This window comes from Clarias gariepinus, chromosome 22 (assembly GCF_024256425.1).
Source record: "Clarias gariepinus isolate MV-2021 ecotype Netherlands chromosome 22, CGAR_prim_01v2, whole genome shotgun sequence".
NCBI lineage: Eukaryota > Metazoa > Chordata > Actinopteri > Siluriformes > Clariidae > Clarias > Clarias gariepinus.
In genome coordinates, this window is record NC_071121.1 from 15212338 (window position 1) to 15238859 (window position 26522).

General features: G+C 39.0%; 1 protein-coding gene across 1 annotated transcript in view; it reads left to right on the forward strand.

The window, feature by feature from the left end:
* The first annotated feature begins 9304 nt into the window (after window positions 1–9304).
* xkr7b (XK, Kell blood group complex subunit-related family, member 7b) overlaps window positions 9305–26522 on the forward strand; it is a 78193-nt gene continuing 60975 nt past the window's right edge. Inside the window, exon 1 of the mRNA XM_053482867.1 lies at window positions 9305–9762. Within this exon, the coding sequence (XP_053338842.1) occupies window positions 9305–9762 (458 nt within the window). The remainder of the gene's footprint in view (window positions 9763–26522) is intronic.

Below are 26522 nucleotides of genomic sequence, written 5' to 3' on the forward strand. Positions count from 1 at the left end.
AACTTGCACAGCATTACCCTGTAATGTACACAAGATTGATAAAACATTACAACCTACTATTTAATTTAATGATCAATAAAGTAGACCATTTTACTACTGCATTTAGTTCTTGTTATGAGAGGAAAGAATTTTATAAGAACCATTTTAGTCCCGATGCCCCCTTGTAGGCTCTTAAAGCGTCGACGCAGAGGTGGTGACATTGCTAACAAGAATATTGCCGCAAAGCTGTTAATGTACATGGTGCACAAAAGGTAGTGTAAAGTGGGAGTATACTGTATATCGGCTGGAATGCCAGGTGTCGCAGGACACACATTCACATACTCAGTCACATCTAGACCCAATTTTCTGCATAGCCAGTTTACTTGTACTTACTGAGACTTTTTAAAGCTGCTTAGATATGTATGTGCACGTCCTTTCCATGATTATATTATTTGGATTGAATAATCAAATGTTCATAAATATACTGTAGCAAATGGTATTTATTACTGAATAAAAGCATCTTTCACTTGTAATAACTTTTCTCTTTATTTCATTTGCCATTTTTGGCACTGTTGCCTTGCACCACCAGGGTTCGGGTTCGATTCCCGCTTCGGGTCTATATTGATGGAGTCCAAAAGACATGTTCAAAGACTTAGGCAGATTAGGTTCATTGGCGTTTCCAAATTGCCCAGAGTGTGTGAGTGTCTTTGTGAATCTGTGTGTGTCCTGCAATGGATTGGCACCCCATCCAGGGTGTGCCCTGCCTCATCTCCTGGGATAGGCACCAGGTCCCCTGCGACCCTGTATACAGGACAAAACGGTATAGCCGATGAGTGAGTGAGTGTGCAAAATTCATTTTAAAACTAACTTGTGTTGTAACATTAGCCAACTAGCTCGGTTAGTCCATCAGTTAGTCTTGGGGCAATACCAATAACAGTTTCTTCAATTGCTCCTGACCCTGGGTGCTCACATGCATACACAAATAAATGCCTCAAGTTCAAACACTCCTCGCAGGGCAGCAGAGAATTAATAAAGACTGCTTGAAGCCACATTAGTCTTCACTCCACCCTTCTGCCCTAATCCTCCTCATCTTCTCACAGAAAAGGATTTCTCTTTTAATTAAAGAAGACAGACAGGAAGCAGGGACAGCTTCCCACACTATGTCTAAAGAATACTGCAGCCTCCATCTTTTCTGTCTCGTCTTCTTAATGATGGCACTATCTTAATCTAGTGAATAAGTGAATGAAAGAGGAAAATAACGTCAATAAAAAAACTCAATAAAAACAACTCAGTTCACTGAGTGTGCTAAGAATGGTGTGTGTGTGTGTGTGTGTGTGTGTGTGTGTGTGTGTGTGTGTGTGTGAAGGGATCGTTTTCATTAAGATATGGGAAGCTGGTGAATCGCTGACTGGAGTGTCCATGCCTTCCTGAAGTTAATATACTTCGTTTGATAAAAACCTATCCCTCGTTCCGCTAATGGTCCATTAAATTCATCAGCAAGGCCTTCCCACTCTCATGCTACTTCCAGCACCTCTCTTCTATTTTTATCTGCTGCAGCTTTGTCGTCTCTCCTTTGGTGCATGAACTTGATCTGGTGTAAAACTTAAATCTTTCTCTTAAGACCACCCTGTTATTTAGCCTGCTTTCCTTTGCATGCCTGCTTCATATGCCTTACAGAGTATATACCATTTTTTTGTATATTATATGCAGTAGCATAATACGAACACGAAATATGCTTTTAATTCGCTATTTAAAATTCTTAAATCAGTAACAATGTCACAATATTTTGGTTAATGTGTGCTCTCTTCTAAAGATGCCAACATGATTTTCATAATGTAATATAATGTAAATCTGTATTTATCAGGCCACATGACCTTTTCTTATTACTTTATAATCCCTAGCAAATTGAAGACATTTTCCGATTAGTCTGACAAACAATTTTTTTTTTTTGTAATTTGGTTTTTAATGGCCATACAGCGGTTTACACCCAATTCTGTGAGTTCTTATCACATTAAGTGTTCTTACTTTCATTTATCAACATACCTGCAATTTTTACTGTTTATTTTTTAGTTCAACAATGATCATGAATATTTACAGACCACATTTCGTCCATGAAGCTAATGGTTCAGCACCATCCTTCCAGGTTTTAACACTGTGTTTGACAGTTCTTAAGCCAATCCAAATGTCAAATTTCCTTAGTTGTACTCTGTCTTTGTTTCCATCCAATTCCATAGTAACCTCTGATGTCCAATTAGGGACCGTGAAGGCCAATGGTGACCACTGGAGGCCATGTGGGAATGTCGATAAGCATAAACTGCATGTCTTTGGACTGTGGAAGGAAGCCGGAGTACCCTGAGGAAACCCACCAAGCACAGGGAGAACATGCAAACTCCATGCACACAGACCCTGAGACAGGAATCAAACCCAGACCTTGGAGGTGCAAGGCAGCTGTGCTAACCACTACGCCACCATACTCCCTTTCTTCTCTTTTTTTAGGTAAAAAATTTACAGAGCAGACAGAAAGGTTTCAGAATCTTTCAAGTTTTCTACTTTTTCTTAGCTTCACACTCTTAAAATGGGTTCAAATTCTCTTTCCTCATCATTCTGCACACAATCCTCCACAATCACGAAGTAAAAACAAGTGTTTGTTAATTTATATTTTAAAAAATAGGTATTTAGACCAATCACTTAGTACTTGTTTAAAGCACCTTTGGCAGCAATGACAGTCTTGACTTGTAAATTATGCTACAAGCTTGGCACATCTTTCTTTTGGACATTTCTTTCATTCTTCTTCATTCAAGCTCAACCAGGTTGGTCGGGCAGTGTCAGTGTCACAGACATTTTCGGGTCTTTCCAGAGATTGGTTCAGGTCCAGACTTCAGGACTTTTATAGAGTTCATGTGTTTTCTTGGCAGTATGCTTTAAGTCGTTGTCTTGTTGAAATGTAAACCTTCACCCCAGCCTGAAATCCTGAGCACCCTGGAGAAGATTTTCACTTAAAATAGCTCTTTATTTTTTTGTATCCATTTTCCCACTATAGTGACTAGCCTTCCCCACATCCCCACAGCATGATGCTGCCACCGTGTTAGACCATTGATAGGAGTCGTATGCACCAGAGCTCAATTGCAAATGTGATAACAAAGGTTCTGAATATTTATATGAATGAGATATTTTAGACACTCCAAACATACTCTTAATTTATCAAAATATGTGAAATGACCGCAAGGGGGGGAGCATTTGAATCAATGAATCAGTTATTATTTTAAGACTGAAGGCCATTTGTTCTTAAATAGTTCAAGAACATTATTGTCAAGAGCATTTACAAAACACACGATGACAAAGCACCATGATGAAACAGGCTCCCATGAAGACCTTCCCAGGCAAACAAGACCAAAACATACCTCTGCTTCAGAGGAGAAATTCATACATTCTCGAAAATTATCAATTAACAGCACCTCAGATTAGTGCCATTATGAGCACTTTAAAGAGCATAATTTTTAATGAGATTAATGCATATTTTGGACGCCTTCAGCATTGTTTTACAATGGTCAAATACATTTCAATCAGAAAAGAAGGGTGCAAACTTTTGACTGGTAGTGTAAATGCCTGACCTATTATGACTAAATGAGCCCAACTACTTACAACCAAATTCCACAATCTAGTGTAAAGCCTTTTCACAAACGTAGAGATTGTAATAGCAACATAGAGGGGTGTTAAATACTTAGATGTCCAGTGACCCTTGGCCATATTCTATATATGTATATATGTATATATGTATCTATATATGTGGTGTGTAATGACCACTGTTGGGGGACATTACTTTTTAAAGTAACTAATTACATTACAAAATTACTGTCATTAAGAAGTAATCAGTTACATTACTGATAAAAGTTCGAGTACTTTTCCATTGTAGAAAATGAAAACTCCTTTGTGATTCCTCATGCATGTTGTTTTAGTCAAGACCTTTATAATTATTCTACCATCATCACCTAGCACAGTTTGGCCCATAATCTGCCAACTACTAATACCCCTATCTAACCTACGCCGGTTCGCGCGGAAGCCGCGAGTTTTGGCGCTGTGATTACGTTTCCATCTTTCTGTGCGAACATTTATGTGCATCCATGCAGACCAGTGGTCAAAATGGTAAAGAATAGCCTGAGGTCTAATTAAATAAAACAGATTAAGAAAAAGGGGGGAAATCAGAATAAGTAGAAATGGGGCTGTGTTTTTTTTTTTTTTTTCCCGGCCTGTCAGTATCACAGATAACACATAGCAGAGAGTATGTGTAGCTGTTCTATCATCATTCACAGCCATTTTTTTTTTTTTTTTATAGTTATTTATTTATTTATTTATTTATTTTGTTTGTTTCCCATATTATAACAGACAAGACCGGGGACCAAAAAAAGAGAAGAGAGTAAAAAAAAAAAAAAAAAGGGGGAAAAGAGAGAAGAAAAAAAAAAAAAGAAAGAAAGAAAAGGGGGGGGGGGTGAGAGGGGGGAGAGAATATCGTCAAAATTCGCTTCCGCACCTGCCGAAGAAAAAGAGAAAAAACAACAGCAGAAATGGGGCCGCGGTTTGCTAACAGCTCAATATAAGTGATTAAGGGGTAATGCAGTTGTTGCCATTTGCTTGTTGTGTATGTTTATGGTGGATCACAAAGTCAAACAAAAAAAAACAAAAACAAAACTGTAACTGGATTTATGTGTGCTGGACAATATAACGCTTACCCAGCAGCTGTTTTGCCAGTTCCCTGAGTAAGCTACGACCTTAATAGAGTTAATGGAAATAAGGCTCATTAAGATTATTTGACATTCCTTAAACTTGAAGGGTAGGCAGAGCAAGATTGAGGTTTGGATCTGAAGGAGATCCCGATTATATCCCGTATACTTAAATAAATTTATTATTATTTCTATTATTATTAGTATTACTAAAAGAAAGAAAATGTGAACATACTTTTAAGTTACAAATTTCTTCAAACAAAAAGAAAAATATATGCTTAATAAATGTCAAGTAAATTTATACCACAAACTGGTTATAGTACCTGTAGTGATATGGACATTTGTTTTAATATGATTAAAATAATTTCAGATAATTTTTATTACCTGCAATTGTTTTATTATTATTGGACTAGTAATTTTACTGAATCAAAGTATATGCATAAATAATTAATCTCTACTGCTAGTATGATGCCTTTTTTTTCTTTTACGGGAGTGGGTGGATTTCACCCCTGCCTAGGTGGGATTTTATGACTGTGATCTAGCAAACATGTTGGAGAAAATGTAATTAATTAAATAAAAGAAATTGACTAAGATGGGTCCACATTGTGGAATGAATACAATATTTGCATTTCTGTTGTTATTTCTAATTAAACAGAATCATACTGCTGCTATTTACAGCTCTTTTAAAAATTTACAGATTTTAAAAATGTTTTTATTCCTCCCAGAAACTCATCTTGGCATGTTTCTCCCACATGGGGTGAACAGGCACAGAAAGAATATGTTCATTGCAATAATAATTGCAGATGAAGTGCTCAGATGGTTAATATTTTTTAAGTGAACAGATTATAAAAGGCTTTCACCACCCTTCTCATTCTGGACCAAAGTGATTTAAATTGCATGCTAGTTGCCAGCGGATTCAGTGTTTATGTATGTATAAATATGGCTGGAGTAATGCACCTCATGCCCTTGCAAGAAATATGACGTGACCTTGATACAGGTTAACAAATATGTACCAGATGTTTAGAGGCATTATTTAACAAAGGAAAAGACACAGAAATAGATTAAAAAGGTCAAACTTGGTTGCAATTATTTTTAATATACATTAACTGTTTATTCTAAACATTGAACAAAGGTTTTTTTTTACCAGGCACTATTTTTTTCACAACTTTTTATATATTTTATTTGGACAAAACAAGTTTATTGTTAATTATTTATTGATAATTGTGACATTGTGTGAGCAAACCAGATTGTGGTTCAATATTGTTCTTCCTGTTTTGATTAAAATGGAGATGTTTTTCGTCCAAACTGTTATTGAACAGTTTGACTGTAAAATGAGATATCTCTATTTTGGAAATATTGAGAGAAACAGCTCTCAAAATTATTGTAAGCTGTTAAAAAACTTTTGTGCACCATTTCTTTGAGTCACAATGGGGTTAAAAAAATACTCAAAATAGTTTGGGTTATTTCACTGTGAAAATTGTCATGATTTTTCAAAACACTACAACACCACCTGCCACAGTTTTTTCACAATGGATAAATCACGCTGCAAAAGTTTGTGTCTGTTTGTGGCCATGTAAATACACACTTTATTATTAATATTATGTTTGCTTTAATTTAAAGAAATACAGCAAACTCATGCTTTGATTGTGTTTTTGTAGTAAATGAAGTGCATCATGGCTCCCAAGTGCAGCAAAATTAGTCCTAGTAAAAGTTCAAAGCTTCTAAAAGACAACTATATAGCAATTTTTCACAAAATTGCTTTTGAAATAGACAACCCATAACTGTATATCTTAATATTATTCTAAAATTACTGAAAATTTAGTTTTTCAAAAATCTATTTTTGAAAAAAGAAAAAAATCAGTCAAAAATGCAAAAATTTAAATTTAATTTTTATGTTTGTCACATACACAACCATACACCGTATGATATGCAATAAAATGTTTACATGAGTGTTTGTGACTAAGAAAAAGAAAAAGAAAGTAAGGAGGCAAAATGCTAATAGTAAAGAAAGAAATGTAAAATCTCCAATTTTGTTACAATAAAATAAAATATGATAAAGTATACTTTGCCTGAAATTATAACATCTTAAAAAGAGGCAGTTTAACACACACACACACAGTGGTAAACACACTTTGACTGCATAATCATGTCTACAGCCTTGCTAGATAACTGTGCTGTGAACAGAATACATATCGGGCATTGATTAAATTGTTAGATATTTATGTGCCATAATAAAAGGGAAGTAATCCTAATCATGTTGTCATAAGCAATATTTACCTCAGGTAATAATTCATTCACCTACACAATTTAACAATAAAGAAAAAAAAAGTAAAAATAAATTACAAAATTTTCCCATAGGTGGAGTGACATGTTTACCTCCCTGTCAACTCCAGATGATTAAGTTAATTGCTATTAGACTTCTGCTGGAAGGACGAGACTGCTGAAAAGCCTGGCTGTCACATGCAATGATCATCCATAACATTAAAGCCAGCCTAATATTGTGTAGACCGTCTTATGCTATCGAAAGAACTATGTCTCTTCAAGACATGTACTTCACAAGATGTGCACTTGTATATGCACCAAGATGTAAGCAACACATCTCTGTAAGTTATTTAAGTGGATCAGACTTGTTTATCCAGCACAACCTATACAGTAGTTTTGCAAGGTCTTGAACTCATTGCCATGCATGTGATGCCAAACCATTTCTGCAACAAACAATTTTTGCATTGTGGCAAAATCTGTGAGCACAGAATCTTGCTGAAAGATGTCACTGTAATTAGAGAATACTATTTCTATAAAGAGGTGTACTTGGTCTGCAACAATGTTTAGGAAGGTGATATGTGTCAAGAAACAATCACCTGCATGCCAGGACCAAGGTTTCCCAGTAGAACACTGTTCAGTGTATCACACTCTCTTTGCTGGCTTGCCTTTTTTCCATAGTGCATCCTGATGCCATCTCTTTCCCAGGTAAGTGATGCACAAGCACACAGCTGCCCATTTGATGTAAAAGTAAATTTGTTAATCCGACCAGGCCACCTTCTTCTATTGTAGGTGCTTTTGGGAGTAAACAGGGGCCAGCACAGTCTCCCTGACTAGTCTGTGGCAAACAAATCACAGCAAGGTGAGATGCACTGCGTTTTCTTAGAGCTTTTTTTTTTTTTTTTTTTTTAAACCATAGCCAGCATCAACTTTTTTTTTTAGCAATTTCAGCCACAGTAGCTCTTCTGTGGAATTTGATCAATTCAAACCCACACCATTGAGACATTTTTCCATGTACCACTTTTGATAGGTACTAATCAAAATACTGTATACCAGGAACACCTCACAACTTACTGTAACTTATTGATTTATTAAATATTTAATTTAATGCAGACGAAAGCAATAAACGTCAGTTGATGTTTTTATGAAGCATTAGAACATTATATGCATTGCCTTTTTTTTTTTACTTTGGTGGGTAACTTGATTTTGAAAGGCTTAACTTTTGATAGAGATAAGTGGAAAATAACCCTTTCCTGTCAATGTCCTTTCAAACACTGATGAGGCAGCAATACAAGTGGCATCCAAGCTGAAGAGTGAGAATGAGGCCTGTAAACCGAAGGGAACTTTAGGTTTGAAATCAACAAAATAAAAATCTCCTGGCTCCCTATTTATCAATGTACTGTATTATCAGTGATGTTCCTGGACAGCACATGGAAACAAGAGTTGCCACATCAAAACCCCAGCATCCCTCAGTTCGATCCTGAGCTCGAATTACTGTGCTTTCTCAGTGCATGTTCTCCCAGTTCTGTGTGTGTTTCTTTTAGGTTCTCAGGTTTCCTCATGCATTAACTACACTCAACTTAGTTTTATTTATATAGTAATTTTTACAATGGTTATTGTCACAATGCAGTTTTACAGAATTAAACAAAAAGAGAAACGGGAAATGAGTATGAAATGTGTGAGTATTTATGTATCAGTTATATTGAAGAAACCTTGAGAGGATTCAGACTCATCAGGGAACCCATCCTCATTTGGGTGATATCGGGTAGCAGTGACTGATCTGCAGTCATACTGTGTTTTAGGAGGCTGGAAGTTCAGTATGACAGGAGAGGTGTATTCCAGTCCGGAGTGATTGCACTGTCACAAGCCATCAGAGAACAGCTGTCTGCATCAGCCGAGTCCAAGACCGTCTTCATGGTCAAGTGGAAGCGTCCCCAGTCTCCGCACACATCCCAACCAGAGCACATTACATTAGAGTGGATGTAAATGAGTGTGTTTCTTGTGATGGACTGCTGCTGAGTATGTGCCATTGTATGTGTTCTTGGGAAAGGCTCTGGATCTACTGTAACATGACATCTGTTATGCCAACACAGAACATGCTCATGCCAATAAAAAAAGATTTAACTTAACAGCCATCTCCAACATTCCCAAAAGGAGATTCTGTCATATCATTCCAGGATGCTCTCTCTCTCTCTCTCACACACACACACTCTCTCTCTCTCTCTCTCTCACCTCCCATCATGCGCTCACACACACGGGCACAGACACACGCGCGCGCACACACCAGCCTTGCCTTGCCTCCACTTCTCCCTTCTCCTCACCCCCTCCTTCTCTTCGCACAAACAAACATGGCCGCCAAATCGGACGGAGCCGCTGCATCTCTCGTAACCTCGGCTTCCGCGTGCGCGCGCGACAAGGAGCCCGAGGCGCGGTGCGTCCTCGCGGGACCGGAAGAGCTCCGGGACCGCTCCCGACGGCACGCGCTGCTCGACTGCTGCTGGGTGCTCTGCGCGCTGCTCGTCTTCTTCTGCGACGGCGCCACGGACGTGTGGCTCTCGGCCGACTACTACGCGCGCCGCGACTACTGGTGGTTCGCGCTCACGCTGCTCTTCGCCGCGCTGCCGTCCGCCGTGGTGCAGGTGCTCAGCTTCCGCTGGTTCGTCTACGACTACACGGTGGAGACGGAAGAGGACGCGGCGGCGGCGGCTGCGGCGCGCTCGCGGAGCCGCACGCTCAAGTGCTGCCGCGCGTGCATGTGGACCTTCCAGTCCCTCGTGCACATCCTGCAGCTCGGCCAGATGTGGAGGTAAGTCCGGAGCATCTTAACATCACTCGAGGCGGTGCCTGCAGACATTCTGCACCCTCGTGTAGTGTGAAGCATGGCATTTTGACACACTTTCTGTAGTTTATTCAGTGACTGTAAAGATAAAGTAAAAAAAAAAAACAGTTTTCACACTTAAGTCAAGTCAGTAACTAAACTAAACAGCATTTCAATCATTTCAATCAATCATTCTGAAAATGTCCCAATGTTCCTACTGTATATCTATATAAATTAATTATGTTAATGGAGGATGTAACCTAACTGCATATTTATAACTTGTTAACACAAGAGAAATCCACAGAGCAGGATCTGTGCAGGAGCACTGCTAAGAGGATCACATTAGTTATTAGTCAATGTGTAGAAAGTAATTTCAGACCTACTCAGCTCTCATTGCATTTGTACTGCCGAATCATGCATGAACAGCAAAACATACAGAATTTTCCCCAAAAGCTGAATTTCTGCCTTGTTGAATGCTTTACAGAAGTTACACTCTGAATTGATCCAGTATTATATCCGTCTGGTGTACACTATACAGTACCTGCTCAATCTGTAGCCTACTGGTAGTGTTACTTTTGTGCCCTCGTTTTACCTAGTTGCAGATTTGGACAATTACCAATGCCTCAACAAAATCCTTATTAAATTACACACAGTCTGTTTCATCTGTGCATGTTGTTCCATATTCTAGTTGACAATGTGTCCTTGTTGTAGTTTTTATGCTTCCTCTGTAATACTTAGAAGACAGATGGAAGCAGTGAGCAGTATTCTCCAGGCTAGGTTGGCTCTGTGTGTGCTGTTTGGTCAGGCTGTACTGCCAGCCTAGATGAGGTGCCAGGGGACAGCAAAGAAGACCCATGTGCCACAGACAGGCGGGTATTGGATTATGCTGAAATGGATATTATCGACACAAACTCGACAGTAAGGGGCTCGAATTTTTCAAAGGGGAGAATTACAAAGTGATGGCAAACATGACTGTATGGATTTGGTGTTGCTCATTCTAAAGTAAAAAAAAAAAAGGTTTTAATTGTAATCCTATCTGAATTCACACACAAAGAGATGCATAAATATGATGCATACTCAATTACAGACCATACTGGACTAATGTAAAAAAAAAAAAAAAAATCAAATCAATGTGTAAATGGTGAAACAGGTGTAAAATGACAGCAATGTACAAACCTACTGGAAGCAAGGTGGAAGTACAGTACATTGATAAATTCCATGTTAAAACAAACTTGCCTTTGAAGAGACAAAAAGTTTTCAGACCCTTTTGAGTGAGTTTTTCACATTTTATTATGATTCACACTCGTCATAAAATGGATACAAATACTTTTTTTTCTCATCATTGTACACACAATATTCTACAGTAACAAAGTGAAAACAGGTGTTAGCTGTGTTTTGTTAATTCATAAAAAAAATAAAGACTGAAATATCCTATTTACATAAATATTCAGACCCTCTGTTATGACAATTGTAATTGACCTCTCGTGCACCTTACTCGTCGTATCAGTGGTCCTTAAGATGGACTTGTCTACCTGTGCCTAATTGAATGCATTGGCCATTATAAGGCAAGGCACATATGGAATAAGATCACTGTCAAAAATATTTGTGCGTAAAAAAAAGATTTGTGTGTAATTCTGTCTTTTGTCTGAGTTGGATTCCAAAACCTACGGCCACGACAGCTTACAGATACGAGATTTTGTGTGTTTGTTACAATACAACTTTGGAATATACGAAGAAAGACAGAATTACACACAAATCGTTTTTTTACGGACGAATATTTTTGACAGTGATCTTATTCCATAGACACAGACCTGTCTGTATAAGGTCTCACAGTAGATGGTGTATGTCAAAGTGAAAGCAACTCCATGAGGTCGAGAGAATGATCTGTAGACCTGTTGAAGGATACAAAAACATTTCTGCAGCATTGAAGTATGGTAGCCTCCGTCATTCACACATGGAGGAGACCTGGTACAACCAGCAATCTTCCCAGATCTGGCCGTCCAGCCAAACTGAGTAATTGGGGAGGACAGGCCTTGGTCACACAGGTAATCAAGAACCCAAGGGTAACTATAAATGAAATCCAGAGTTCCCTTGTAACTTTCAGAAGAACAACCATCATTGCACTACTCAACCAATCAGGCTTCTATGGTAGAGGGGCTGGACAGAAGCCAGTCTTTCTTAAAGGCACATTACAGCATGCAGGAAGCCAGACCATAAAAAAGAACACCCTCTGGTCTGATGATTAAAGATTGAACTATTTGGAATCAGGGAATCAGGCACTGCACATCAACTTCTTAAAGCCGTCCCTACAACGGTGGCGGCAGCATCGTACTGCGGGGAAGTTCCTCTGCAACTGAGACTGAGCCTGGTCAGGAAGATGGGACAAAACAAATGCAGAAAAATACAGAGCCATGCTGAGTGAAAATCTTCTCCAGAGGGCTCAGAATCTCAGGCTGAGGAGATGGTTTACATTTCAACAACACAACGACCCAAAGAAAACACACAAGTGGCTTCACAACAACACTGTGAAAGTCCTGGCGTGGCCCAGTCACTGGACTTCTGGACCTGAACCCAATACAGTAGAGCAGGAGAGCCCTGACAGTTCCTGCGCACTAATGCTGCCCATCCCCCTGGTTAAACTTGGGGAAGGATTGTGCCAAGAAGAAAGAGAGAAATAACCAAAAGGCCAAGCTTGTAACATCATGTATAAGCATCATTTCATAAGCAGACTTGAGGTTGCTTTAACCAAGTACTAAGTGATTTGTATTAATATTTATGCAAAGCAGACATTTCAGTCTTTACTTAACTCACTCATTCTCAACACAGATTATCCTGAACAGGGTTGCAGGAGGCCAAGATCCTACCCCAGGAGACTTGGGGCACTAGGCAGGGTATGCCCTGCAGGGGGTGGCAGTCCTTTACAGGCCACAAGCACACGCACACAAACACACACACACACACACACACACACACACACACACACACACACACACACACACACACACACACACAATTTGGAAACACCAATTACTGTAGGTTAATATAAAGGTCTTTGCACTGGAGGAAGAAACTGTGCCACATTGTGCCACCTATTTCAGTTTAATTTAACAAAGCACTCCAACTCCTTTTTACTTTGTCATTGTGTAGTATGATGGGAAAATTATTAAATATCAAACGTTACTGGTCTCTCTTTTGTCCGTTTTTGTATTCCTATACACAGCCTGCTAAATAATAAATTGTAAACTCTACCAGGGTACCTCCTGACAAAGCAAACACAGCTTTCCAACCCCTTCACTGATTTTCTGTCATCCCGCTGGGTCATTATTTGCTAAGTATGGGAAGCCTGAACGCATGTCTACAGTGGCTTCTGGGTCAGTTTTCTCCTGGGTAAATCATTAGCTTCTGCTCGCCCCGCTGTTTGTCTTCATCCCATAATCTACCTTTCATTGGCGTCAAAGTTTCCTCCCGTGATGCAGTTCGGAGGGAGTTTAAACAGCTGGAGGAAATCGCCCTTGCTGGTATGACGCGTGCTGACTGTGAGCACATATAATTGCCATTCACCCAGTCAGAGAAAACTGTGTTTAAATCTGTGTTATTGTGCATGAGAAAGAAAGCACCTCTCTACTTTTTATATTTTTAAAAAGGCTTTGCTGCTTCAGGTACATTTAAGGATATTTAATGTGTACGATATGTGTGTATCACCAAGGGAGAATGCAGGAAGAGAATAAAGGACAATAGAATAGAAAATATGAAGAGAAAAATAAGAAAAAGAGACACAAGTTAAACGTACAGGGTCCTTAAAACCTCTTAATTTCTGAAAAATGACATTTTAACAAATAAAGTCTTTAATAAACATGAACTGAATTAACATGGTTTTAGACTTTTTTAGGCTATGCCAGCAACAAAACAACAAATGATCATTTACGTTCTGTCTGATTTTGTGACCTGCAGCCTCAAGTAATGAACGATATCATGCTTGCTAATTTGCAGCAATTTATATAACTCAGTTTTATGAATAATTAGGACGGGTAGGGTAAAGACTAGAGGCAGGATTTTGGAGCTGACAAAAGTTTCTAAATGTGAATGTAGGTCACATTATTTACATTTTAATAAAAAAAAAAATTTGAAAAATTAGAACCTTAAACCGTCAAGAGCTTTGTTCATTTTTAGTCGAGACCCTGCATTGATCACAGGAAAGTCTAAACACTCTGTAAAGTCTTCTTCAGCACATGCCAAAGGCTTTTAATGTGGTTAAGGTCAGGACTCTTTGGTGGCCAATTCATGTGTGAAAACGATTCCTTATGCTCCCAGAACCACCCAATCACAATGTGAGCTTGATACATTTTGGGATTGTCATCCTGGTGTATGCATGTACGAACAAGGGAAAAAAAAATCTATTTAAGGGGTTAACCTGCTCATTTAGTCGTCAGCTGACTTTATTTTAATGCCGCATAATGTAATGCTAATGCGCCTGGACCTGACCAACTGAAGCAACCCCAGATCCCAACACTGCCTCCAGAGGCTTCTATGATGCACACTTTGCATGCTGGATCCATAACTTCACGTGCTTCCACACCAATCACTCTAAAATAAGGGTCAGTCTAGCCTCATTAGACCACACAATCTTTTTTCCATTGCTTCAAAGTGTAATCTTTATGCTCTCTAGGTAATTGAAGCTTTTTTCCCCCTGATTTTCATTATAAACAAGTGGTTTTATTATGGTCACACATGTGTTTAGTCCAATCCTGTGAGTTCTCATGACACTGTATGTGGAAATGCATGAACATTCACTGTTAAACATTTTAACATAGCTGTGATTTTTACTATCAATTCTTTACGATGCGACCTCTCCAAGTGTCTCCAGTTCATTTCATGATTATTTTATTTTTCCGACTACATGATGATGGTTGTGAAGATGATGGTCCACAACAATTTTTTTCAGGTTTTAAAAATGCGTTACTCCCCAGTAATATTTATTGCTTGATGTAGGCCAGTAATTTGACCCTACTGAAACACAATAACTTCCTTTTCATGAACACGATATACATCTTCCGTCATGGCTGTTTAAGAAACGAGAGGCTGCTCACTGCGTCAGTTAGGGTTAAAAGAATTGTTGCCAGCTGAAACATATTAATCACGGCAGTAAATATCCTCCCAGAATTTAAGTGCTTATTAAAATGCAAATGGCACCTTTTTTTTGGCCAGGCAGTGTATAATTAAAAGATAAAAAAATAATAATATTTAAACACATTTGTCAGCTTCTAGTCTTCATATCAGGTTAGCATTTGTACAGTTCATATTTTATTCTGTACCCACAGCATTATCGATATAATACAACTACATGGCTCATGAAATATCTCATTAAAGTAAATGCAGTAGTAGAGCTCACTTCATATGTACTGTACAGTGCACTTCACATGTGGAGGACAGGAGACAGTCCTAGCGCAACATCAACAAATTTGTAGTCACGTACATGCTGTCTAATACTGGATGCACAAAGCAGGAGAAACGAATCAGCACCTACTGTAGGTATCGTGATAATATTGTATCGGGATATCGCTGGTATCGGTTCCCATCCCTTCAGATATTTTAACCACTAGTACTGTTACCAGTTAGCTCCTTAAACACATATGAACCCCTGGTATTGGCAATGTATTGTTCCTCTTAGCTTCAGTGTACTGTAGTTACTGAGTAATTTATTGTGGCTAAATTTATATGTTTCAAATTAATACAGTATAAGCTGTGATTTATTAATTTATTCCTGATTTTCTCCCTAATTTAGTCGTGGCCAATTCCTCCCCGTCACTAGGGGGCTCCCACATTAAAGCTACTACCATTTAGCCAGGAGGGCCGAGGACTATCACGTGTTTCGTCCGAGCCGCGTGACACAAGCCGACTGCATCTTTTCGAACTGCTTGCTCACGCACCGTTAGGGGCGGAGTAACACACTCGGAGAAAAGCGCTAGTCACTCCTTCCGCATGTGCGAGCTCACAGACGCCCCTGATTGATGCCGTGATTAATGTGGGAGCACAAAGTACCTCTCATCCCTCACCTCTGAGAGAGCTCGGCCAATCAGCTCTCTCGATCTCCAGATGATAGGGCGAGCACTTTACCACTGCGCCACTCGGAGGCCCATACGCTGTGACTTTAAGTAGGTTAATCATAGGGATAGGAATCGGATTATTATGATATCTACAGTAGGTGCAGATTCAATTTGTATTGCGATTCTGTTTGTATCACAATTCAATAAATCTCTTGAATAATTTTTTCCTAAACAAAATGTAGCAAATGATTGACTCCTACCACACAAGCTGTGCTGCTGATCTGTTTAAATAGTTTAGAGCGCACCACCTGTAGAATTAAAAACCGACTCACTTATTGTGTATACTGCTTTATTTTGTATATAGGGTCCCGGGGGCCTGAGCCTATCCCAAGAGACTTAGAGCATGAGGCAGCGTAAACCCTGGACCGGGTGCCAATCCTTCACAGGGTACACACATACACACTCATTCACACACTATGGGCAATTGGGCAATTGGGAAAACCATTTAGGCCAATCTTCATATCTTTGGACTGTGTGAGGAAAGCAACCAAGCATGGGGAGAACATCCAAACTCCATTCACACAAAGACAGAAATCGAACCCGGACCCTGGAGGTGCAAGACATTTTTTTTAAATGATCATTGAGTCAGTGTGGCGAGACATAAATTGCCACACCAAAGAATGGTGAAAGGTTATTCAGATTAGAATACATTCAATCTTGTTGGAATAGAAATAGAAAATTTTCGTAGGTGTGAATTATTTTGAAGTGGGTTAATATTTTTGCATATCACTGTGAATGAGGTCTGGAGTCTGGTGTATTAAATTTTCTTTAAGCAAAAAAAAACGACAGAGACAAACAGAAGAGTCACAGCATTCATTTTAGTCTGGTTGTTCACGCTTATTGTGCTTATTCCATTGCTTTTCGACACCACTTCTGCACCTTTTTACATATCCGCACTGCTTGAACTCTGGTATTTTCTTTGATAACACATGTAGTGCTGTTAGAAAAATGGTTGTAATGCCCCTTCTTGTCCTTTGGTTATGGTCCTTGTTTATCCTTCTTTTGTCCAGTGAAATGAATGGTCGAATGTTTGCCCATTTGTGAGGTTACTCGCTTTGTCACCTGTACACAGCCCTCTGCTGCAGTTCAAAAACCTCATTTTCTTCCAGAAATGCATCTCTAGTTCACGCTGAGCCATAACATTAAATCCATTTCTGGATAAAACCCATCTGCAGCATTATTAAGCCTTGTGTCTGTAGCTGAGGTCCTGACCGAGCAGAACTGGACCTCATGGCACTCACAGGCTGTATCGTTCTAAACCAGGAGAACTAATTCAATCCTGTGCATGTGTATGACAGGGAGAGGGAGAGGTTTCCTGGTAGTTTGGTTTTGAATTATTAACAGGGGATGGAGAGGACTTATGAGCCTCAGCAATTGTCTGAGAGACGATATGGCATATCATGTCATTCCGCTCCTAAATGAAATTCTCTCTCTCTCTCTCTCTCTCTCTCTCTCTTTCAGGTCATAATATTGTTACAGAACCCTAAAGATGTATGAATTGCAGTGTAGGTGTGTCTATGTATGTGTATGTGTGTGTGTGTGTGTGTGTGTGTGTGTGTGTGTGGGCATGCATGTATGACGGCGTCCCACACTGTCTCTCCCAGGAACAGAAAAGGGAGTAGTGCTGTCAGTGTGAGACATACCTTCATTGTAATAGAGAGGATATTTCACTGTACATTTTAAATTTAATTATATATATTATATTTACATAATACTTTTAATCGCATGGATTGGAAAACAAAAAATACCTTCTTTTACCTGGATGCTGTATACAAGTAGTGTCTGGCATCTTAATCTTTTTTCAGTTTTATTATATTATTTTATCTTGCTTTATATGCCGGGACACAGTGACACTCTGCCTGGGTTATAAATAATGTATAGATTAACCTACGGAGACCAGAACGTCCTCCTATGAGGACAGGAAATTTTCTTCCAAGTTGTCTATACAGTATATCGCCTAACTGCCATCTCAGGGAGTTTTTCCTTGCCACCGTCGCCCTCGGCATGTTCATCAGGGACAATCTAATCATTTTAATTTATACACTTTTTCTCACATTTCATACACACATGTCTATAATTCTCTTTTGATTCTGTAAAGTTGCTTTGCGACAATGACCATTGTTAATACAAATTAAATTGAATAGATTTTATATATAGTAGCTCATAAGGATCATAAGTGGATAAGGCTTTAGACTACGGTTCGGAAGATCCCAGGTTCAAACCCCACAACCACCAAGTTGCCACTGTTGGGCCCTTGAGCAAGGCCCTTAACCCTCAACTGCTCAGATGTGTAATGAGATAAAAATGTAAGTCGCTCTGGATAAGAGCGTCTGCCAAACGCCTAAATGTAAATACGAAGACAGTTATTATAATTATTTTGCCAGACGTATTCCTGTTAGAATTAGGCTCATAGTTATCAGGTGCTAATGAGGAGAAACAATGAGTAGATATTGCAAGGTAAACAGCAGTAGAGTCTGGGTCTCAGGAGGTTAAGGGATAATTAAGTACATCTTTATTGTGTAAAACAGCAAAATGTATTAGTCACTGCACCAAAATTGGATTTTGATTGCACTTTTTTTTTTTTTTTTACCTGCCTACATACACTAATATGAAGTGTAAAGTTTGAGTCACTGAGACTATGGAGGTAATTATGAGGATGCGGAGGACTGAACAGTGTCCCTGACATTGCACATGCCCTAAACTCAGCATACAGTATGACTCTCTCTCTCTCTCTCTCTCTCTCTCTCTCTCTCTCTCTCCTTTTTAAGATGACTACAATTTGTCAAGGTATGTGCTATTTTGGACTGGAAGAGGTAGTGCTTCTTTTTTTAAGTACAGGGAGAGCACCTATTACGTGTGTGCATATGTGGCTCATGTGAAGTGTATACTGTATATACACTGTTCCTAATGTATCAAGGTTACATACATTAATCAGGTATAATTAACATCACTGTTCATAGTAAAAAGCTTATGCAATAAAAGAAATCTTATTCCAAAAAATATAAGAAGTTCTTGCTGTGCTTTTGAGTGTGCATGTACCCATGTGGGCTATGGGTTTCCTCTGGGTACTCCGGTTTCCTCCCACAGTCCAAAGACATGCAGATTAGGCTAATTGCCGTTCCCAAATTGCCCTTAGTGTGTGAAATGAGTGTGTAAGTGAGTGTATGTGTGCCCTGTGATGGATTGGCACCCTGTCCAGGGTGTGCCCCGCCTTCTGCGCTAGGCCTCCTGGGATGGGCTCCAGGCCCCTCACAGCCATGAGTACAGGGTAAAGCAGTATAGAAGGTGAGTGAGTGAGTGAGTGAGTAAATAATGTTAGTTAGTAACACAACTGTATTCACTGTGGTGCTGAAAGACGGCTGCCAACTGCTTTCCTGCATGTTACTTAGTGTAGGGGTTGACACTGTCAATCAATCAGCTAACCATACATTTATTAAATGTCCTACTCCATTTGCTTTTCTTGGTTCTGATGCATCAGATATACTTGGGACCATCCAAAAATGTATATGTAGCTATACGGCACAACATTAACACCATGACCATGGGAATTGAATAACAGTATCAATTATATACCAGTTTAACTGGTGACGGGATCATGGCCAGCAACAGGCTCATCTATGCCAGTTTCATCATGGTGCTTGATGGATTTTGCGAATGCTCTTGACAATTGCATTTCATTTCCACGTTCTTGAATGTAGAAAATAAATTACTAAACAAACAAAAACACATTGAATTAGAAGGTGTGCATGGTGCTGTCGAACATGTGCAATCACGATTCGAAGACTGGGAAATTAACCAAATGAATCGAGAAAATCTGATAGAGAATTTTATCACCTAGAGATGTGTTTGGCACAGAATCCGTCTACAAGCACTGCATGCTATTACAGTTTTACAAAGCTCAAATTGTAACGTGATTAGTAATTGTGTTCTTTTGGGTGGGTTTTGTGGGTTAAGCTAGTTTTTTTTTCATATCAGGACTGACGCAATGTAGGTAAGAGCAAATTTAAATCATGTTCTCACACATTAAGGATTGATTTCTGGATCCTTTGGCAGTTTTAGAGTGTTGTTGAGGCCGTGTCTCCACAGGTGATGAGGTGTGATTGTTGGGTATGAGTTTTTTAATGACAGCTTTGCCCACATCGCCCTGTACAGTATGTTGAGTTTATTGCTAAGGTGTATGTAACAGCCATACTACAGCAAACATCCATAGTATAGCCTAATATCTGAAGTATCTTTAACTTACTATAAACGTCTGTATCACTCATCAGCATCATCTATACCGCTTTAGACAGGTGAATACATGCTGGACAGGGTGCCAATCCAGCGCAGGGCACACACATAAATGTCTGTATATGCAAGAACATTTGAATGATCCGATTATGTTTAATTATCACTAGATACTTATGCAAGTAATCCTAGTTGATGTACGTATGTGTAATTCACATACATGGGGACGTTGGGACTGGTTTTCAGGAAACAAGCATTGTACAGTGCAGTTAAACCAATAATTAATCAATAACTCCAATCGATAATAGATTATAGAATGGTTACTGACTCCCATCAGCAGTTTCTCAGGACGTCTTAGTGGTGTGTAAAAATTCACTGCTTAATTTATAATAATAATAAAAAAATAAAAATAAGAATAATAATTTAAGCCAAGTAGTTGTCCATTAATAGATAATTACAGTAAGGTTACTCCAGTTTTAACTTACTATAACATTACCCAGGAGGGTGGGGCAAACACCTAAAGATAACCACAGCATTTATTCGCACTGCCGCCGTAACAGACTGTAAGGAATGCACTACCTGGCGTCATCTGCTACCCAGAGAGCATGGCAAGTTTTTCTTCTGTGGTGCCTGGCTACAGATGTTAGCGGCATTGTTGGGATTTCCCACCTGGGAAAACGAGAGCCCTCACCATGGTCTCAGCCCAGACCTAATATCTGTAAGCATTAGGAAAGATGCAGCGAAGTTTTATTCCACGCACACACACACACACACACACACACACACATCCACTGAGGAAGAGGCTGGAATGGAGGGGTGTGATGTGTGTGTTGCAGGTGTTGGGAAGCAGCGGTGTGTGTCTGTGAGGTCATTATAAGAGTTGATGAGGAGATTCTCTCCGAGCTGCAGGCACCAGACTGAAGCCAGCAGACATGAGCGGAATTCAAACCACATTTCACGTCAGTTTTACCTTCCCTTCATCAGAGCTGTGCTCATGCCCCTTCGCTCCCAGCTGGCGCTGTTTGTTGTGTCTGTTTCAGTGGGTGTGATATTTGGTCATTCTCTGTGGAAATATGTTAGAAGTGGCCTGTTGGTGCTCTGTCACTCATATATATATATATATATATATTTTTTTTTTTGTCTTCACTGAAGCTTGTCTTCTGTGTTCTTGTCTCTCTCCGTGTTCTGCTTGTCTTCTGTGTTCTCCCTCTCGCTCTCTCTGTCTCTCTCTCTCTCTGGCTGTCACTCTTGAACCTGCATGTTGTCTGAGCTGACCTAGTTCCCTGCAGGGCCTCACAGATACTCTTTATGTCTACGAGTGTGTGTATTCACTATAGTAAGATGTGTGTTTTTTTGGAGAATGTTTGTGCATGTCAGTTTGCAAATACTGTACATTTTTAGAAGGGTTGAGAGCCTCACTTCTGCACTTCTTTTTGAGAATACACTCACTTCGATAGCATTAGATATGTTCTGAAAGTTCTATGTGTATAATATTATTACGAACACTGACTATCCAAATAGAAACTTGAAATCACTGATAAAATCCCTCACATAGTGAAATTTTCTTAGGTGAAATAGGTTTAACCTTTTGCACATCCCTATAAGTCAAGTTTAGCTTTTTCTAATCTGGTTACCGAATGTGATAGCTGAATTATGTTATAGGCAGAAAAATACTATTTTATTAAAACCCCCTTTTTTTTCCCCTGTTTACCTGAATTCAGCCACAGCAACACAGCTGACAGGTCTACAAATCACCAACAAATATATAAACCTATTATTTTACTCAACACTGATGCATGAGTGCCGGAATACCACCTGTTGCATCTCTCACAACGCCAGCAGACCAACTTCAGTATCCTTTTCTGAGCGTTACACCTCATCAGTGTTATTCACTCTATTAATCCCAGAACATCTGGCTGTGGAGCAGTGGCTGGAACATCTCCCTGTCAGCCTTGGAGGTGTAAATAGGATTAATATTCCTTCTAATTGCCTTTTTTCAAGCTTTTCCTCATTTAAGAAACACTATAAGGATGTTTTTTTTTCTCTGAAAGCCTGGCATCCATGTGTCCATCACATCATTTTAGAATGACCTCTCATTAAAGTTTCAGAACCTGCAGGCACTAAACATTTACGCTACCTCCGATTCTTTTTCTTTTTACTACTGTCGTGACCTTGTCAGTGGTCTTTACAAAGCTTGCATAGCTGTTTTCTTCCCTTTTACACTCATCCTGCAAAATGCACTACTACAATTAGTTTTCAAAGAAGCTTGCCCTCTCGTTCTTCTTTTTGCTTTTGCACTTGCAAATCTTTTGAGCATTTCGAGCACTGCTGAACACTTATAACTGATTTGGTTTAGAGCCTCCTTTTATGGGTTTTTATGGTCCTCTTAAGTACCCACTATTAATTGATGACAAACGTATAACTAGTGGACATTAGTGAAAAACTGTATTTATGTTGCTGTAACCGTATTTTGGAAAGAGTCTCGACGACACTTTTATTTGTTTAGTCGTTCCCGACTTTTCGTGACCACATAGACTATAGCATGCCAGGCCTTCCTAGGGGTTTTCTTGGCAAGGGTACTGGAAGGGGGTCGCCATGTCCCTCTCCAGAGGACCATTTACGGGCGATTTGGAAAAGGCAATTAGCCTAATCTTTGGAGTATGGAGGAAACTGCAGACCCCAGAGGAAACCCACCAAGCACAGGGAGAACATGCAAACTCCATGCACACAGACCCAACGCAGGAATCGAACCCAGGACCTGGCAGTGCAAGGCAACAGTGAGAACCATTAAGTCACATGCCGCCAGAAAACCTAGCTGAGATGAAACTAAATGTTGCTCAAATGAGAATTTTACACAAGAATACAGCATGTGCTAGATATTTCATGTAGCACAACAGTGAAACCCTTGAAATGAAACTTTGCGCTATGATAATGTAAGTAAAATGATTGCAGCTACAAAACAGATCTTGAACACCTGTTCTGCATCTTCTCTAACATACGATCGCTGTGACACGCGCTCTACAAAACAGTGTGTTTGACAGTTGCCTAATGCAAACACTGACAAAATATCGACCAATTCCACAACACAATCACAAAACACTATAAAACAAGTATAACACTGGCTTACATATAAAACCAAAAATCTAATTAAAAAAATACAAAACGTAATAATGTTTTATTGTTTAATGTTTAAATCAAAACAAAATGATGTGATTAATAATTGAAACTTTTTGTTTTTAAATGCCTGAAGCAGTATGGCAGTGGTGAAAGTAGGTCTGTACCCAGAGTATGTGTGCAGATCAATACGTTAGAGATTTTGCCCACTGCAGTGAATGTCTTACCTGTAGGCAGAGAGTGAGGTTAACACCACTGCAGTCAATCTTTGCCTTCCTGCTTTTATTTATGATGTTGTGTTAGATTGAGGCATTTATCCTTAAAAGCAGAAACATTTCCTTCTAGCTTGGTAACTGAAACCAGCTGCTTATATAGAAGAGTATCTTTAAACTGTCACATTCAACAAAAAAATCCATTTTAGTTTGCTAATCTGTTTTCTTTTTTCCTTCAGATATTTGGCAAGTATTATTATCAGGCGCTGAAATAAGATAACAGGGTTGAGGCTAGATTTGTGGATTGTGACTGGGATCCCATGGACAAAAATAAAGAAGAGAAAAAAAAGCATGCATGCATGTAAAAGCATTAAAGATTGCAAGATTTCTGTCTGTTTTTGGAGAGGCCACATGTAATGCAAAAGTAATGTTTCATGGTTCCTCGTACTGTACAGTAAAAGTCGAAACTCACAGTTTTTCGTATGTGAGTAACAGTTATGTATAGTGTACTATTAACAGTCGTTGGGATGACAGTATAATACGACGTGCAAAGGTGTTGGAGACTATTGAATATAAAATAACTTTAACCTCCCTGTTTAAATTTAAATAGAAAAATACATATGGGCCTTTTAGTTAATAATTACTGCAATGATTAATACTGTATGTTTTAGCTTGCAACATTTCTTTTAGAGTCTTTAACATGACTCAGAAGAACGAATAGTCTCATGGAGTGATTTGTTCATTTTTTTACTGGCCGTGCAAAGCATCGCAAAACCTCCGTAGGTTATGAACAGGAAATGGAAATGAGTAGTTACCTTTAAGTCTTTTGTTCTGTATCGTAGGATCTTTTGTCACATGACTCCCATAGACGCTATGCAGTGCAACAGATTCAAAAGATTTTATTTTTGTAATATTATATTTTATTTCTGATTAAAAGAACGAAATGAACTAAATGATTAAAAAAAGATTTGTTCACTTTGATGAGCGAGATTCAAAGGACCGAGTAACTAAAATAACCCAAACTTCCCATCACTGGTAGCTTCTCATTTCTCAAAAAATCTCTTGTGATCTTGGAAAAGTTGTTAATGTCTTTAAGAAGGGTCAGATTATTGGCCTCCATCCAGCAAAAAAACGACTAAAATACAGTGAAACCTCTGATTGAGCAAGATGAGTAAAGATTTTTAATAAATTTTGACTTGAAAAACGAACAAGTCTTGTTTTACGAGTACAGCGTCACGTGATCACAACTGAGCCAATGGTTTTTCCTCTCTTTCTTGTGCTGTGGGTAATCATCTACCCTGTTGGGTCTTAGTGCGCGTCTCTTTGCATGTTCTCTCCATGTTTGGTGGATTTTCTCTGGTTCCTCTTGTTTCCTTTTACGATCTAAGGGAACTAACTAAGCCATCCCCCCCCGACACTCACCTGCTGACAAGCGTTCACATTGTTTTTTGTTCTCTGTTCTCAGGCACGCTTGCGTATTTACACTCGTAAAATGTCAGTGTGCATCTACTTGGTTTGTGAGCTGCCATTAAACACAAGAGAAGAAGAATGAGGAAGTCAACTTATCATTATCAAAAAAAAAAAAGAGCAGCGTTCTTGCGTGCCTTCCTAATTTATTAGCGTTGGCTGTAAAGGCCGAAGGATGTGATTGCCGTGTGCTACATGCACACAGATTTCGGAGGAGATCAACAGCACTGATGACGTCATGTCTAATGAGCGATCTACTTCCATGCTCAGGTACAATTGGCTTCCATATCTGATTTGCCTGATTCTCAATGCCTGGATTAATGAATCGTGATTTCACTGAGAATTAACCAGACTTCATGGCCAAGTGTTCTCAGGAATGATCTTGGTCCTCTAGTGTGAAACACCTTTAAGGTAATGTAGCCTGATCGCTCTTCCCAAATAAACTTAAACTGTGATTGTGTGTAAGTGTGTGCTCATGTCCCGAGATGGGTTGGCACATCATTCAGGGTGAACCCTGCCTTGTGCGCTGAGTATTATTATTCCTTGGATATTATTATTAGTAGTAGTAGAAGTGGTAGTACAGTTTCCTGAACCTTAGTGTCTGTGAATTGACTTGTAGTTGTGGAATAGATGATGAATTTTAAAGCCACTGTTAACAGAGCAGCAAAAACTAAAACTTTATTTTGCATTATTATGTGTGTTATGTGTTATTATTCTCTTCTAAGACGTAATTTGGAGAAATTTGAATACACTTTTTTTCCTCCTTTATACAACAAGAAGTGGCCTTTAATAATTTACTCCTATTCTCTCAGCTTTATTAATTGGTGCAGGCAATTGCCATTCCCAGAGTTAATTTCAGTTTCCAGTACACACTGCAGGAGCTAAATGAATCTATTTGCATAGACATGTAGTTTTCACATGTTGGCTAGAAACACAGCCGATTGCACTTTCATAAAGGCAGAAGCAAAACGTGTTGTTTGGCTTATTTGAAAGATCCAGTTCCCAGGAGACTCTGTTAGTAAATCAGATAGGATATTTTGGGGTTTGATCAAGTTTGGACATGCACACACACACCACCATGTCCCTAATATTTAAAGTAACATTGTGCGGATGACACGCTCGCACTCGTTCTTTTCTTTCGTTGCTGTCTACATCACTTTCTCCTAGTTATGTCCATCAAACATATTAGGAGAATCTAATTGGCTGTAATGATTGTATACTGAACATCTGGATGGTTTTACTGTTATTATCTTGATGATGGTCATTTTTGTCACTACATACATTTTAACCACAAAGAACAGAAACTTATCCCATCTCTTATGGTTTCCATTTTTTTTGGTTTCATTTCATAATATCTTCATCCTTGTTCCATCTATTGTTTCTGTTTTTTGTCATCATTTAAAAATACGCCAGGTTTTCACTGTGGCACCTTATGTGAAAAATCAGAGGGGAAGAGACCGAGAGAGAAGGAGAGGATGATAAGAAGGGACCCCAAACACACACACACACACACACACACACACACCATTGACTCAGTCTCATTTAGTAATAATAAGCTAATAACAATGTAGAGAAGCACAAAGTACTTATTTATTCATTAACCATGAGATATTTTTGCACACTG